General features: G+C 40.1%; 1 protein-coding gene across 1 annotated transcript in view; it reads left to right on the top strand.

Annotated features, from left to right (window-relative positions):
- Positions 1 to 6313: 6313 nt before the first annotated feature.
- Positions 6314 to 16616, top strand: part of LOC104508855 (teneurin-3-like) — a gene marked incomplete at its 5' end in the record, with an annotated part of 55757 nt that continues 45454 nt past the window's right edge. Inside the window, one exon of the mRNA XM_010150604.1 lies at positions 6314 to 6551. Coding sequence (XP_010148906.1) covers positions 6314 to 6551 — 238 coding nt within the window. The remainder of the gene's footprint in view (positions 6552 to 16616) is intronic.

Genomic DNA, 16616 nt, shown 5'->3' with positions numbered 1-16616 from the left:
TGTGCCTCTGACCTGAAGTAGGACTCCTGTAGATAGGAGATCTGAAAGGTGCAAGTGAAGGTAATCGATAACAATATGCATGGCTCGTTTCTTTGTCTTCCAGCGCGTATTTTGCTGGTAAGGTAAGGCTGTCTTATATTATAGGATCTAGGAGTTTATCAACATGTTCTTAGTGCTTTAAAATACCAATGTTACATGTTAGGGACTATCCTACTGCCCTCCAGGGAGCTCCTGCTACTCCTCTTGCCATCTGGTAGGTCTTAAACAGACACTTACCACGTGTGCACCATGAGACCGTTTGGAGTTCCCCACAATCAAATAAATCTTTCTTCCCTTTCACAGCAGCAGTCTTAACACTGTTTTACTTTTTAACAAGAGGTAGAGATTTAAAGGACAAAACCCAGTTTTCTTTATAATTTCTTCCAAACTTAGGATGCCCAGGCAAGGCAATGCAATCTTCCAGAGCATATCCTGCCGTTAAATTCACCGGTAGTTTCTCAGTCCCAGGTAGCTTGACAGGTTGTCAGACCCTACAGGCAGCGTACTGATGAGGAGACAAACGTTGGCCCACTTTGATCAAGCCACTTGTATGACTTTTTCCCACTTTACATTATAATAGTACACACGCACACACAAGATGCATATCGTGATCAAAGTGTCCTTGTCAATTCTCCACGTTGTTGTCACCACCTAGCAAGCACGGAGAGCTTCAAGAGGAAGTCAGCAGCAGCAGCTGCAGGTTAATTCTGTTTCCATCTGTGTGTCCATGAGTCGTAAAGCGAGCAGAAAAGGATAGTGCAGGCTGACAACAAATCAAAGTGAACGGGCTCTCCTGCGGTGGTCGGCACCGTGTCACCTCGTTCCTTGGGTTGAGTGTGTGGGTTGGACCCCTGAAGCAGTTGTCGGGGCAGAGCCAAGTTGGACGTGGGTAAGATTAAACGAGTACTTGGGATTAACCACAAAACGAGCACGTACAGCAGGTTATGTGGATTGCCACTAGAGCTGGTATTAAGTGATCTGAAAGGACACTCTAAGTCCCGCACACCTTGACAGGACAAGTACACGGAAGCAGTGGTTCATTCGAAAGACAGATCTGCCTTATTGCAAACAAACACTTTCATAGGCAATTTTTCTCTAAAGCCCTAACCACCTTTTTGTTTTCATGAATCAAATACAGCTTCTCGTGAAAGATGCTCCCAAACCGGAGACTTCTGGAGCGAATGGTTTTACTTGCCTGCAGAATCACTGAAGCCCTGGCCATTGCGGTACAGGTAGCCTGTCTTGCCCTTCCGTAAGCAGGGAATTAAAAGAAAGACATCCTTTGGGATCTCTAGGAATAATTGAGCCATAATACCCACTCTCTTCAAGTTGCAGGGACTTGCAAGATAAATCCCACTTCTGCTTACAGTACTTTTGGACATATGTCCATGTGTCATTTGGCTAAATTTACAAGTCCATCAGAGTGTTTTATCAAGGTTTTTATCAATGAAATCACAACAGTTCTTATGGAAATTACTTTTGGTTGCCAGCAGTCGAGGGCTAGCAGGCCAGGGACTGGTGACCTGGAACTGAAAAGTTCCCTTTTTTGTTACCAGTTTCTAAACCATTCAGTCTACTCCAGATCCTTACTTCTGGTTTATTATATTGTGGATATTTTCTTTACCGTGGCAGACACTGTTCTAAAGAGAGGAGAAAAAGGAGCATCCTGACTAGACAGAGTTAAGACTCTCACAGACATAGGTATTGAATTGCATTATGTTCACATTTGAAATGTTTATATCATAATGGAAGTCTTCGCTTTTGTGTTTGTCATGGAAACTCAAAGTTAACGTTAATTATACACTATTTAAAAGCCTAATCCTTATCAAATGGAAATAACCACTTTCTCCTAGATGAGTAGCTTGCTGACAGGTTTCGGTGATCTGTCTGTTATAGAAAGGCTATCACACAAAATATGCAACAAATTACTTTCTGTCATGGATACTTGGTCTGCTTTTCTCCTTCTGAATTAACCCCTTTGCCCCAAATGGCAATACGTATCGTAAATGTCTCTCTTTTGTCTTACTTTTTGCTTTTACATATGCATATTTCTATATTCTTTCATATGCTGTTGAAATTCTGTAACAATTAAATGATAAAATTAATTAAATGTAAATTACTTCTTGAAAAAAGAAAGAGAAAAAGCTTTTTTGTGAAAGGCTACAGAGTGCATATAATTTGCCTCTACAACTGAAATGGCTGCTTTGCTTCACTGTGGTTCCCCAGGGTAAATAACAATTTAAATGTGTTTTGAAAAATTCATACCACTGTAGTAAGACAGCTTTCTACCCGATTTCTTGTGACTTTTCCGAGTTCTGTACATATGTTCGCATGCATAATTATCTGATGCTGAATTATGCAGCAAGTGTCTCAAAAATGTGGGGCTTTTCTTACTGCACCTGAACAACTTGAATGCTCAGGCTGGTTGCTGGGCCAATTTACATTTGCTTCTTTCTGCCAAAATCTTCTCTTGAAGATGAATGGGGTTGCTCTACAGTCATTAAGGTCTAGACCGAACAAGAAAGTTTTAATTAAAACTTACCATTTTTAGACATAAGCCCACCTGTACTCATATCTGCTGCTTTTTAGTGTAAACCAGGCATTCCCATTTCAATTAAATAGATCAGAATAGCATTTAAAATCCAGTTTAAAGCAAAGCAACTGAAACTCTCTGCAGTAGTTTTTAAGCATTTCAGCGCAATTGTGCTTTATCAGATTTGAATGCTCTTTCTTCTTCCTGATAGTTTGCAAGAAGGCAATATCTACCAAGTGGCTTGTTGTAGGGTCCCTGGCCAAGTTCCAGGACCACTGATCTTTTCACTAGCCAAGGGAGGAACTGTTTCCCTCTAGGATGCCCATTTTCCAACAAGCTGAATGATAGCAAGGCAGGAGAAGTTAACAGGGTGTGGATACTGGCTGTTGTGGCACACGCAGGAGTATTTTCACTAGGAGTAGTCTCCAGCGTTGCAGAGCTCATGAAGTACGTATCTGTGTAATGAAACTCCCACCGTCTTTATCAATTCCCTAATTATGAAAAGCGAAAAACCAGTACTTTTCTGGCTGTGAGGATGATTTCTCAGGAGACCTGTGTGAATCATTTAACGTATACGCCTCAGTTTCCCTGCGTGTGCAAGGAGACTGTTTTCATAGTGTCACAGGAATGTCAAGAGATAAGTTTGATAACTTTGTGCGAAAGTTGCAGTAATAGAGAAAGCTGTTCTTTAGCTATTAACTCCTTAAATGAGGAGTAAGAAAAGGGAATCTGGCTCCGGCTTAAGCAAGGCCTTCAAAACATGACTGTTGTGATGATTACATCTTCCTCGCGAATCAGCGGTGCAAGATGGAAGTTTCTGATAGAAGTTGTGTGGCGGGCAGAAGAGCTGTGGATTCAAGAAATATGGCAGGCTGAAGAGAAGATCGAAAGAGCAGTCCTTGGTGATCTCTGTCAGAACGACAATATAGGACTGAGGGAATGTAGACGAATATAGATTTTTAGCTCTATTGATTTATGGAAAATCTAATCTTGTTAGGCTCAATTCTACCTGTAGCTCTTGCACAATTAGAAGAGGAATAAATCATTCCAGACTTTTCAGGCAATTTTGATTCTGTGAAGGCGGTGGATTCCCTGCCAATTGGAGTCACCCTCGGACGCTAGAAAATGTCACCTGGCAGTGTCCTGTGTGATTTTTACGAAGTTACACTTGCTGTGCTCTTCTAGCTCCTTTCTAGCCTGCACCTTAGCGTTACAAGCTCATCCCGCAATTCTTAATTTATTTTTTATGTTACTCTGCAGTTTTGGTGTCAGTAATGTTTATATGTTATGTAGCAGAAAGCCTTTGTAGGCTCATAGGAAATTTCTGTGGGAATAATCTAAATCCCAAAATGGTATCCCTGAGGAATACAGTTTCACTCCTCCAGCATGTTGTCTGTGTACTTACAAGTTTTATGCATTTATTTGGGGCGTGCATAAATATCCTTTACAGAGCCTTGACTCTACCTCTTCCTTGCTGGTAGAGTGTGTGGGGAGGTCGGACATCTACCTCAGGCAAGCGGCAGGCCTGGCCTAGTCCCCTTACACACCTTCTCCTTTGTGAGGGAGAAGATTATTTTATCCTCTGCTTTATCTTTAGCAGAGGCTGGTGCAAGCTCTTCAGTACTAAAAAGGATAGATTAAAAGATTGATTTTTCAGCTAAGGTTTTAATTTAGAAGAGAAATTAATGAGGAAGAGGGATGCCAGCATAACGCTTCAGCTGGTAGGAGCCGCCGAGGAGGGTGGCGTTGCACTGATCGTGGCAGCCCTGTTCAACAAGGATAGGCAGGTAGGAAAGTCAAAAAAACGGAATAACAAAGACAAAAAGTCACCTCCTTAGGACAATTTTGATTAAGTAATTTATCTGATTAAAAATAATGAAAATGGTTTAATTTCACTTGTAATTTTTGCTGGTTTGTAATCAGTCATTTATACATACATATGTTTACACACACGTGTGCATATAAATATGGAACTAGATGATCTTTAAGGTCCCTTCCAACCCTAACCATTCTATGATTCTATAGTTTATAGATGTGTGTATACACATACATCTATATATTATAAATACTATATATTATAAAATATAGGGCCACAGTTAATTCTGTGCCAGCCAATAAATAGCTTGTAATCTGAGTCAGATAAAGTTTAAGTAGAGGTGGGGAAAAAAGCCTTTGCTAGTGTTAGTCTGCTAACTTTCCTTCAGCTGCCGTGTTGAAACGTGGCTTGAAGCCCTGGATAGTGATTGTAATGACACCACCCTTTGTGGCCATGTTGGTAAAGACAAAGCTGACCAGTTGTATCCTTCCTGGAATGTAATTTTTCATTAGCGTATTAGAGATTTGGTGTTGAAAACCTTATTGGCAATGTAAATACATTCTCAAATTTTCTTATGTTCGTGACGTGAAAAATTACTCACTGTTAAATAATTCTTATAGTAGTCACCTGTAAGTTATTGGAAACATCTGTTGCACCAGAAATACTCCTCCTGTGTTCTCTGTATGAAGGTACTGTTACTGGGTTTGTAACAATATGCAGTTAAACTGGTTCCAAACAGAGAATTGCTTACGAAGATCAAACAGGTAGCTTAAAAACGACGTGAAGGCATTTATACTGTGAGCAAAGGGCAGGCCCTGTGTCTTCTGCTCCGCTTAAGACTTGCATTTGTATTATTAAGTATGTTCTACTACATTAGTTTAGGAAATAGGTTGCAATTTGAATTACACGTTATTAAGTGCTACGTTTTTAAGTGTCATCAGTCATTGTTAAATCATGACAAATGAAGTGTCCTGAGGATTCTTTAATTTTGTGTTCGTTGTGTTGTATGGCAAGGTTCGTCTGCTATTTCTGACTTCTTTACTACTGATTTTACAGAACAGATCGTTAAAACCTAACATTGATGGAGGTATCTGGTGGTTGGGTTTGCTGTTCTGAGGTTTTGGTTTTAAGCTTTATGGGTGTTGTGAGCTTTGGTTAAGTCAAAAAATATTTCTTTTTGTCTTGATGGCCTGACTCTCTGATTACCTGTGACTTACTCCAAACTGTAGTTATATTGCATAGTGTGAAATTGGAAAATCTGTTCTGTGTGTGTTCTAATGGATGTGACGGTCATTAAGTATATGAGTCTTCTGACGTCGTAATCAGATGTGATTCAGTCTGTTAAATATGCGTGAAGCAACATCTGCTTCACAGAGTGACCTTCTGCTAAAGAATACTTAGCATCTATTAGCAGATCATAGTGCAGATCTGCCTTATTTGAAATGCACTAAACTAGAGTAGTCTACTGCTGTTTAGCAACTAGCTTGTAATAATTTATTGCAGTTAAATAAAGCTTAAAAAACTCCATTAAATAATTACAGGGATTATATGCATTTCGAAAACCTTTGTGTTCTACTGAAATTACCCATTTAATTTCAGGGCTGGTTTGTTAAAAAAAGCTGAAATCTAAAGGCACATTAGGGGATCTGTCAGATGCTATTTTCTGTAGGTGTTAATAAAACCAGATTAAAAAAAAAAAAAGGAAACAAATTAAAACCAAAAGCAATTTTACCATCTGTTGTATATTAATTAGAACTTTGTGTATCAAGGGTAAACTTGCTCTTAGAGAATGTCACTGAATGTCTGCTAATAGAATAATATGCAAATCTATTAGATGATAGGATTATATTGAATTTCTCATTCTGCTTTGGTTGTAGCAAATGCTAAGATGGTGTATAACGAACTTTAATTTTCTTTCTTCTTAGAACAACCTCCAAATAACCAAGGCCAGTCGACCCTGCAGCCTTTGCCACCTTCTCACAAGCAACATTCAGCACAGCATCACCCATCCATCACCTCACTTAACAGAAACTCACTGACAAATAGGAGGAATCAGAGTCCGGCCCCGCCGGCTGCTTTGCCCGCCGAGCTGCAAACCACACCTGAGTCAGTCCAGCTGCAGGACAGCTGGGTCCTTGGCAGTAATGCGCCACTGGAAAGCAGGTAATTACCTAGGTACTACTACAGACTGTGGCACTTCTAAAGAAAGCGTTTCACTTGGTGAAAGATGACCAGCAGCTAATACTTCCCCTCATTCCGCAAATAAAACTGAAGACGTTTCCGTACTAAAAAAATCTATCCTGTCTCTAAAATCCACAATGCCCCTCTTTTCCCTTACAGTGCCCATTGGACACAGAGAGTATGTTATTTTTGCCAGACAAGCGTTTTCCTTCCTGTTCATAATCTCTGAGTCTGGGATGTGTGAAGAAATTCCTTGCCTGGTTTGCCAGCTGTGTTATGTGTTGAGTATGCACTGCCGTACAGATCGAATGTCAAGGAACTCTCAGCATTACTATTCAGCTTTTCCACTCGGTCTCGTTAAAGAAATACCCACGTGAGGCTAGGTGTTTGTTAAACTTGTCTAGGATTTGGGGAGACAGAAGAATTCGCTTGGTTCTGGTATAATGATAAATGTGTCCTCGTTCATTTTTGTCCTGTAAAATTGATAACTGGCTCTAGGAAAGAAGCAGCTAATACGAAGGGTGACACTAGCTTCTTTAGATGCAGAATGATGTATGATGCAGAATGATCTATAAAAAATTTTATAGGTCTTCCTGGCACAGAGCTGAATTTACCTACAGTGATTAATTAATACTCATGTAACACTCAATCAGCACTAATTTTTTATTAATGAAAGCCATAATATTCCAATTTAGTCATCAAACTGAGCATTTAGAACTATATTGAAGCTGACAGTAATTCTTGAAAATGTTTATGGAATGCCTTCAGTTCATTCTTTGAATCCCTTTAAATTATGTTTTGTAGCAAAGTAAGGATAGTCCAGCTGACTTTGACTAATTTAAAATGTACATGACCTTAAGATACTCTGTTAGGTAGTTTTTTCCCCATATAGGTTTCAGGCAACTGTCAGGCACTTGGGATTGGCTATCCCTCTTCTTAGTTTTCTTGGACCCTCCTGTCTAGCTTATGAGATATGGGCACTGTGGAATAGGATTCCACTGAAGGGATTTCATTGTCATACTCAGATAATTTAGTACATTAAGAAACAGTTTTCTTACAGAACTATGAAGTTTGTAGTGGGAATGTGATGTCTGACCTTTTCCAGACACTGGTTAATCTTCACTAGATGGGTAAGGTCTTTAATATTTGCTTCTTGTACCAGAGATGTTTTTACTGTGTTTAGGAAGAAAAAGACATAGGACTTGAATACCACTTCCAACCTGGAGTAAATATTTTCTGCTGAGCAGAGTCTTCTCGTCTTTTAACTGTTCCTTATTAAAAGCTAAGGGTATTTGAGTGTTCAACTTCTGAACGCTTGTGAATGAGCTGAAACGTGGAAATTTCACATAAATCTGACAGAGCCCTACAGTAGTTTCTCTAATAGTCTCGCTTGGTTGGAACTCTGGAGGTGAAGAACCCATCTTATTTGTCATTGATTTTTCCCTTTTTGGTTAAGGTTCCCTACTGAGTGTGATTCTTAGGCTCAGTTTCAGCTTTATTAACAACTTTGTGATAGGTCTCTTCCTTCATCCTTTTCTCAGCCTGAAAGAAAGTTTATTTCATCTTTGGCAATATTTTAGCTTATGTCCGTAGTCAGCCTTTTTTTTTAATCTGACTTAGGTGACGGCCGTTTAGAGGTGCAGAATGTCAATGTCAGCATATATACATAGCTGTCTTTCTATCTCTGTAGGCTCATATTGGTGATGGGTGGCATAAAAATGACATACAACTTGCTGTCATGAATAGCTGCATAGTGAATAGGCTGGTTTTGTGTACGTACGTGCAGGTGAGAGGGATCTGTTTGCAAAGCCTGAGGGAGGTTTTACTCCCTATCGTTTTGCAGTAGTAATGGATGTGAATATCAAATACATTCTTCCTAAGATTGGATTCAGTTGTATATTTAATAGAATATTCTGCAATTTGGCTCTGTGTAGAGTTAATACTTTTGTCCAAAGCGTTGCTGTTACTGGTTAAATGGATGAACTGTGAGGTGGCAGATCAATGATGTCCAGCAGAAATTCCAATTGAAGGGGTTTTTTTAATAAAAAAAGGCTCTTTTCTTAAAATTTTATGAGAGCCTAAAACTGTAACTTGGATTATGTGAGTGCTTCTTTCATCTTTGATGCCATCTTTAAATGACAACAAGGTTACTGAGCAGTGGCAGAAATTGTCTTCACTCTACTGGGGCAAAGTCAAATCTACATTTCAAAAAAAAAAAGGCAAGACAATAAGAAAATATTTCCTGCAGAATTCCTTTGATTCCTGCAGGGTGCAGGACCTTTCATTGGGCATTTAATGATCTTTAGTGTTGATTCTTCCCCAGCCTGCTGCAATTAGATTCAGCTGTAGAAGCAGTAGGTCTGCTGGAGAAGCCAGCACCATAGAACAACATTAACTTTTGAAGAAAGAAAAAAACAGGACTGCAGTGAATAGCTTTCCATTTTGTTCCTTGAATTACTGGTTGGGTAGCCCCACTCAGGTAAATGCATGCCTACATGGCAGGTGTCTGAATATTGTAAATGATGATTAAATAATTAAATATTAGTAGGGGGAGGGTTATTATCATTGGTCTTTAACTTCTTATTCACCTACTCGTTTTGGTAATGAGTTCTTGAGCACCAGAATCATTAGTTACATTCTCATGGCTTTGCGTTCTAGTGGGACCTAAATTGCTGATATTTAAAAATACTTGCTAAATCATTTCTTTAAATGCTTTCTCTGTTAAATATTTGAATGTGCAGAATTTTTCTAATGCACAATCAATTATGTATGTTAGAGATGTGCAGAGGAAAAGTCTGTTAGACTTTGCAAATTTGTTGATAAAAATAAGCTGGTAGCATCTCTTAGTGCATTTCTCAGGCAATATTTCATTAATTTTAGGCATTGAATGTCTAAGATAAATTTGTCAGCAAGGGGAAATTTACATACTCCGGTCAAGGAATAAATCTCTGAGGATATTATATAACCTTATTCAGAATCTGTGCTAACAGGTCAGTGAATCAAAGAAGAGCTTTGCTTTTTCTTACATGATTTGCTGTGTAAAATAACCCATTTTTTTCAGAGATGGCTGTATTTGGTAGACTGTGAATTTTTTATAGAAACTTAACATGTTTTTCCTAGTCTATCCCGATACCGCTTAGTCTTGGCGTACACCTAAATTACAATTAGAGTGGGTAGGAACATTACTGTATGCTAATTTTACCAAGAATAGGAGGCTGGTTGAAGAAATACTCGATGGCTGGAAAATGTTTCAGCATTTTGAGGGACTACATTTAAGTGCCAGAACACCTCAGAAGTGGCACGGACAAAGTAATTCCTAGAATGTGTGACTTCAGAACCCTTCTGCAAGCTTGATCCAGCTTGAGAATGAGAAGATTTTAGAAACTCCTGAAGTGTGATGAATATACCCATATGTCTTTATTGGGGTGGATTGCCAATAAAGCTAGCACCTTCAGTATCGATTAAGGTGTGGAAAGGGTGCTGGTAGTTTCCAGGGAAGTCTTAAATCAATTTGTGTAGAGGCTGATGGATTGTCTGCAAAAGCACAGCGTTTCTGGGGGTTAAAGTCTGCTCTTTTACACGTTCCACCCACTAAAACAGTGCCTGGTTTAATCAGGTTCAAAATTGTTCCATTCTGTAAGTCTTCCAGGGTTTCACACATGGGCTCGGTTAGACGTGTTACCCACACTGAGGAGGTACAGAAGGCAGAAACTGGGGATGGAGTTTGAGTCCTGCTCTTCTGAAGACCCCGTGTGTCACTGTGGGCGTGCCGCATCGCTGCTCGGCAGGTCGGGGGAACAGGACTCTACTCAGACTCCTGAGAGCATGAAGGCATTGTCCAAGGTTGATGTGCCGTAATTACGGGGTCAGTATATACACGCATTAGGCAGACGACCAGTGTTGCTTTCAGAGATTCAAGTTGTATAAAAAAAGTTCTGTTCTCTTTAGACATTCCCATGCGGTCGGGTGCTCACCAGCATCTGTGTGTGAATTCTGACACGCTGGGCCTGAAGCTTGGTGTCAGTAGTGTCTTACTTGCGATTTTTGCTTGATCTCTCTGGCATTCTTCCTGCTCAAAAATCCCTTGCTGTCACCATGAATACTTGGAATTTGGCCACGCTGTGCATTTCTTCCCCTGTCTCTTAGGCAAGCACTGCTAGTCCAGCATTCAGCAGTATTTGCCCAGTATCAGACGTGCAGCCATTCAAGCAAGCAAGATTGGACCCAATTTTTTTTTTTCCCCCAAAAAATCTTTTCGTGTTTCAGATAGGACAAAAGAAATTCGCAGTTCTAAACAAAATCATAGTGCCTAGCTCTGTTTCTCTCCCTTCGTTTTCTGACTGTTCGCTGAGACCCAGAGTCTGTGGTCCTTCCTTTCCCTTCCCTGCTGCTGTGCAGTGCTGTTTGCAGAACATGAGATTTCTGCTCACTCTGGTAGCCAGCCCGCTGCAGATTTGTTGCCTGACTGGCTGTGCCAGATAGCCAGCAAGACACTGTCTTTTAATAGTCTCAGTTCACTTTTATTTCCTCATCCCTGGTCCAGCCTCATCAAGTAAACAACCTCCCCCACTATGCACTGCTCAGTCCTTAAGCCTGTCTTGCCACAGGCAGCAGCCAGGAATTTTATTCAAGGACTTGCACATAAATAAGGGATCGCCAAAGGGCAGTGACCACCTGCCTCGTGGAGGCCTTGTAACACCGTGTCCTCAAGTTACGGTCCAGCATGTGGTTCAGAGGACAGCATGGAAGGAGGATAAATCCCACATCCAAAATGCAGTTGTGGAAAAAGGAGGTTATGCAACAGCACTCGTATATTCTTTTTGTGGGATCATCCCATTCTTTAATTTGAAATTGCCACTCTAATTTCATCTTTTTGTATCTTTATGTATAGAGAATTAGGAAATCAAGCAGTCCTTGCAAATGGTCATGACAACCTAATAGAGATGGATGTGTTTTCTCCAACATATCACGATAGCAGTTATGGGTATGTGACTCTAAGTGTTTGCATGATGCTAACTGTTGACACAGAAGATAAAATGTGTTTAAAAAAATGGTTACAATAGTCAGAAACACCTGGGACAGACTTCCACATCTTTATTTCTGATTTTTAAAAAAATTATACTTGAAATAATTTGTGGTAATGACTCATGGTAAATACAAAATGGTAGACTTTGACTGCCAAATATTGTTTGCTTTCACCTAAGAAAATAAGAGTGCAGTTGAGGTCGTATTAGTTCTCTATGGCCTGATTCTGCAAGCTGTTGCAAACTATTTGTGTGCTCACACATTTGCCAGCTCTGATTCTTAGTTTGTAATATATTTACTACTTAGTAAATGTTTGGTTTAGAAATATTGTGACATATTAATACAGCATAAGGAATGACCAATCAAAGAAGTTAAGAAGAATTGTATATCTGATCTCTAATATTTTTTACCAGATAGTTTGAAATCGGAACTGATGATAAATATATAACTGGAAATTGAGAATTCCATATAAATCAAAATTTCGGTTCATTTAAATAAAATTTACATTATATAACTGTTCCATATCTACTTAACTTTGTAATTAATATCTTGACTTATATTTGAACTGTGTTTTGGCATTCTTATGCCAAATCAGTATATTTGGTTTTTGATCCACCGAAAAAAAACCCTGACAAGGCTGTGCCATTTCTGATAAGTTCCGGCCTGTTAACCAGTGCAGTATGCTAAATTTTAATAAAGAATTACTAATCATAAAGCTACCTTTTTTATTTATATTATGGTAAAAATCAGAGGTTTAGGTCCAAATTCTGTTGTGCTAATTGTAATTCTTAACATTATAAAAGGGAGAAGGTGCTGTTTGATTAAATGAGAAGATTTGCATCTGTCCATTAATAAATAATTAATCTGTAAAATAGATTGACAGTGTACATTGATCTGCCTTGTGTTCCAAGAACTCTTACACTTTCACTTAGCCACAAATTAAAATCAACAGCAGGAAGGGAATGGTATGTTAAATTCAATTAGTTAATCATTATCAGCAATCTCAAAATACTGCAGATATTTTACCAGAAGACCCTGATATGTTTTCTTTAAAGTAAAAATGTAAGCATATTGTATTAAAAAATAACAGTACCAAATATTATTGTTCCCTGTAGACCAGTTACCATACACTACTGATTCAGATGCATAATTGCTGAAGTAGAGTTAATAGGACCATGCCTGGTGTATGTTTTATATGTGTAATGGGACCACCAAATGCAAGTATTTTGGCAAATGGGCTATGTTCTATGGAATTCCCCTTAGTTGATACTAATTCAGGTAACAGTACAATGAAATTTATCTTGTTTGTAATCCCTTCATTTTTAAAATTATGCTAGCAGGGATCATCTCCTGGTGGGAAAGTTGTCCAGAGATAATAACCCATCAGTTCCAAAGCATAATAGATTTGAGACTACAACATGCTATCAGCGTGAAGATTCAGCTTATCAACCTCACTAACATACTGTGTCACAGCTAGAATCATTATATATTTGTTTCTTTGTTTTCATGTCATGCATGTGTTACATTATGATATACTATTTCTTACTCTGTATGGCTTACGGATAGAATATTAATCTAATGAATTTGACAATTTTAGTGTTAAAAATGGTAATAGAAATAGACATTTTGCATAGAAATTCTAGTGATTGATGGGCCTAGACCCACAGAATAGTTGTTTATAGCTTCGAGAGATTTGTGCACAGTACATTAATTATCATGAGGCAGCTGGAAATCTGGAAGTATTTTAATGGTATTTATTGTTGGCTTTACTTGGTACCACTATTCTTTTCTCTAATAAGTAAACATATGTTAGTATACATGTGGACAGATCAGCTTAGTTTGAAGTAAAAAGTTCGTTTTTATTATACCTAACCTGATACTTCTAATCCCAAGTTATCTAGATGTCAAAATCTGGGAAAAAAAGTAAGATTCCCTGTCAGCAAATGACTGCAGTTATATTTCCTATGATAAAGCTTCCTAGTGTTTTCTATTTCTATAGGACCTCTTAATTTTTGCAAGCTTTCTGTTGTATTTAAGTAAGTATTCTTTGCAAGGAGGTTGACTGGGGAATTTTGTCACTTCTTGGGAAAAAGTTCAGGAGGTTGGATTGTTATCGGGGCATAGTGAACTAAATTTGAGAGTCAAAGAAGCCAGGGGTGCAGAGTGGAGGGGAGGAAACTGGAAATGTGCACAAAAGGGGTAGGTGTGGGTGTGCAGGTGGGTAGATGGAGTAGTCCAGAAGGAGAAAGAGAGTGGTTGGTTAGGCAAGATGGGACACAGATGAAATGCTAGAGGACCGGAGACTGAATATCTAGGGTGAAACCCAAAATTATTCCTTGTCCTGTATTGTTTCTGATTCCCTATGGAATCCTTTTGAACAGCATGCACCTCATCACCTGTAGGACCGACTCAGGTTGATGAGAAACCTTGGCTGCTGGCATATGTTCTACCTGTGGCAGAAGTCAGAAATAGTCAAACCAAGGATTTTGCATCTGTGATGGCCTGTGCTGATAAGAAACCTTTCAATGCAATCTCTGAAGTTTTATCAAACTTGCAAAAAAAAAAAAAAAGGCAAGTTAAAAAAAAAAAAAAAAATTTTGTAAAAAAATGTCATCAACACCATAAAGTTAAGCACACAAAATTTACCTCTTTGTACGGTTGCATGGCTGGAGTCGAGCCTGCCATCCCAATAAGCACAGCTCAAGTTGAACCAGAAAGGGATTTTAAGAGATGCTGGAGATTCTTTCTGTCACGCTCAGACAGGTGAGAAGAGAATACCAAACTCTTCTCACAGAAGAGCAAAGACTTCTTCTTGGCAGAGGAAAGACCTGGATGACGGTCTAGCGCCAGCATCTCGGGTAACGTTGGTTGCACAAAGAAGGTGTAGTCCTCTGCCTTGTTGTATCCCCAAATGGTGGTCTCCCAGGTTTACAAATCTTGGCATGTTGCACATGAGAGAGCATGCGAGTGCAGCATACAAGTTTTCCCCACGGAACAATGACAGCTGGAAAACAGGAGTGACGGTTGCATCGCATGTGCCAGCACAGTGGCCGAGTTGGTGGTAGCGGCTGTAACTCCGAGGTTATGACAGTGCTGTCGCTGCGGGGACGTGATTCTGGCTGTTTGGGTGACTGCCGGTAGCGTAGTAGTGCCAGCACAGAGTTCATCACATGTTATCACGGACTCTGACTTGCAGGAGAACCATGGCTATGGACATCAATAAGTGACCTAAGGTTCACAGATCCCTTATGATGGAAACTTCAGCCTGCTTGCAGCTTGAGGCAAGAGTCAGATCCTATCAGTCGCTGGCAGAATAATGCTTCACTTCTTTAATTTCCCTCAGGATTTATCTTCTTTTAAAATGTCCAGTAGCTCAGTCAGGTCTTTCAGCTGCAGACAAGATTTCAACCTTTGTTCCAACTTCTGAATTAATCTTTGGGTGAATAATGCAGCTCGCTTAAACCACATTTGCTTTTTGAAATTGTCTCCATGTGCCCTTAGACACATTTAGAGCAATTGTTCTCTTTCAGCTTTATGAAGACAGCAAGGATAGTAAAGGAGATTGGAGGAGTACTTGTGCCATACCTTTCTTCTTTGATTTTCTCCCTCAAAAGCTTAACTTAAGGTAGGAACTGGCCAAGATTAGAATACCTCATCTCAGAGACAGCTTTCTCTCTGTCTTGGTAGGGATATGATCCTAGAAGAGCAGAGAACAAGATAAGGGGTTGTAATAAAAATTCTTACTGCTCACATGAGCATTTCCAGTCCTCACTGCAAAATTCGGATGCTTTTCCAGGAGAACTGGAATGATATGAACACTGTCAGTATCAGAAGGTGCACTAAGGGGCTGTCAGGTTCACTCCAACTGCATGCTGCTTCAGAAGGGAGTATCGCCAACGATATCGAGAGCCAGCTCACTCGCTGTAGCCCAGTTGGAAGTCTCTGTAAGTGCTGGTCCTCTGGGAGACCCAGAAGCAGCCTGTAAGGAGAACAGAGCCACTAGGTATGTTTTCAGCAATACCCAGGTCTAGTTTCACCCTCCTCTGGGAAGGAGGTGATGGGACAACCCTGCTGCGGCAGGTTTCTTTGCTTGCTCACCCAGCACCATGAGCGGTTCTTTGCATCGGACTCTCCTGCTCGGTTCTGCAAGGTGTGGTGTAGCGCTGTTGGCATCCCCTGCTCCTCTTCACAGCGCAGCACAGAGCAGGCTCGGGAGAGCCGGCTGATTATGCTGCCTCTTTTGATCCTAGATACGCATTTACATATCACAGAAGTGAACTACTCCTCCTCCTCTGGGGGAGAGAGCTGGCAGCCCGAGTCTGACTTGGGAGGAACAAACAACAGGATGTTTACAGGTGCTCTCTGCATGCTGTAGCACTATATTCTCTCTTACACCACCAAGAAGGTAGGTGCGTTGCAGAGGAAGAGGTTTACTCTTGCACGCCTAAAGAGAGGAAGTCTGGGGGTTTTGTCAGTGCCAGTCCTTGAAGTCACCGTGTCCTGCTGGCTTTCACAGCGGGTTGGGATGCTGTTGTGTCTGCGCTGCTGTTTGCAGCCGCAGCTCAGGTTGCCATGTCTGACTTCTGCAGTCTTTCTCCAGCACAGCCAGCAGTGGAGCAGTGACCTGCCAGGGCCAGATGTGAAAGAACACACGAGCAGTAAGGTCGGCACTTGCAGCCCTAGTACTTTGGGTTTCTTTCTTTCTTTCCTGGCTTTCAGTCTTCAGTTTGTAAAGAAAGCGGGTCCTCAGTGTAAACCCACCCAAATTCAAGCAAGCGTTACCATATGTAAAGTGTTTTTCTGAAGCATTTGAATAAGCTGTTAGAAGAGGCTTATCTCCAGTTCCCACAGATGTTTCCTCTGGTTTTGCATATGGATAATAACTCTCTTCTTTCTTTCTTTCCCCCAAACTTTGATCATCATTTGATCTGATGTGATCTTGGAGCTTTTTCCAGGATTATGGTAGTATTAATATTGGCCCCGAGGAAGCGGAAATTCACTTTTATCTCTTCCTAAACAATT

This window comes from Eurypyga helias, unplaced genomic scaffold, assembly GCF_000690775.1.
Source record: "Eurypyga helias isolate BGI_N326 unplaced genomic scaffold, ASM69077v1 scaffold16914, whole genome shotgun sequence".
NCBI classification, from domain to species: Eukaryota; Metazoa; Chordata; class Aves; order Eurypygiformes; family Eurypygidae; genus Eurypyga; species Eurypyga helias.
The sequence above is the reverse complement of the archived record's forward strand: the minus strand, read 5'-3'. Positions and strand labels throughout refer to the sequence as shown.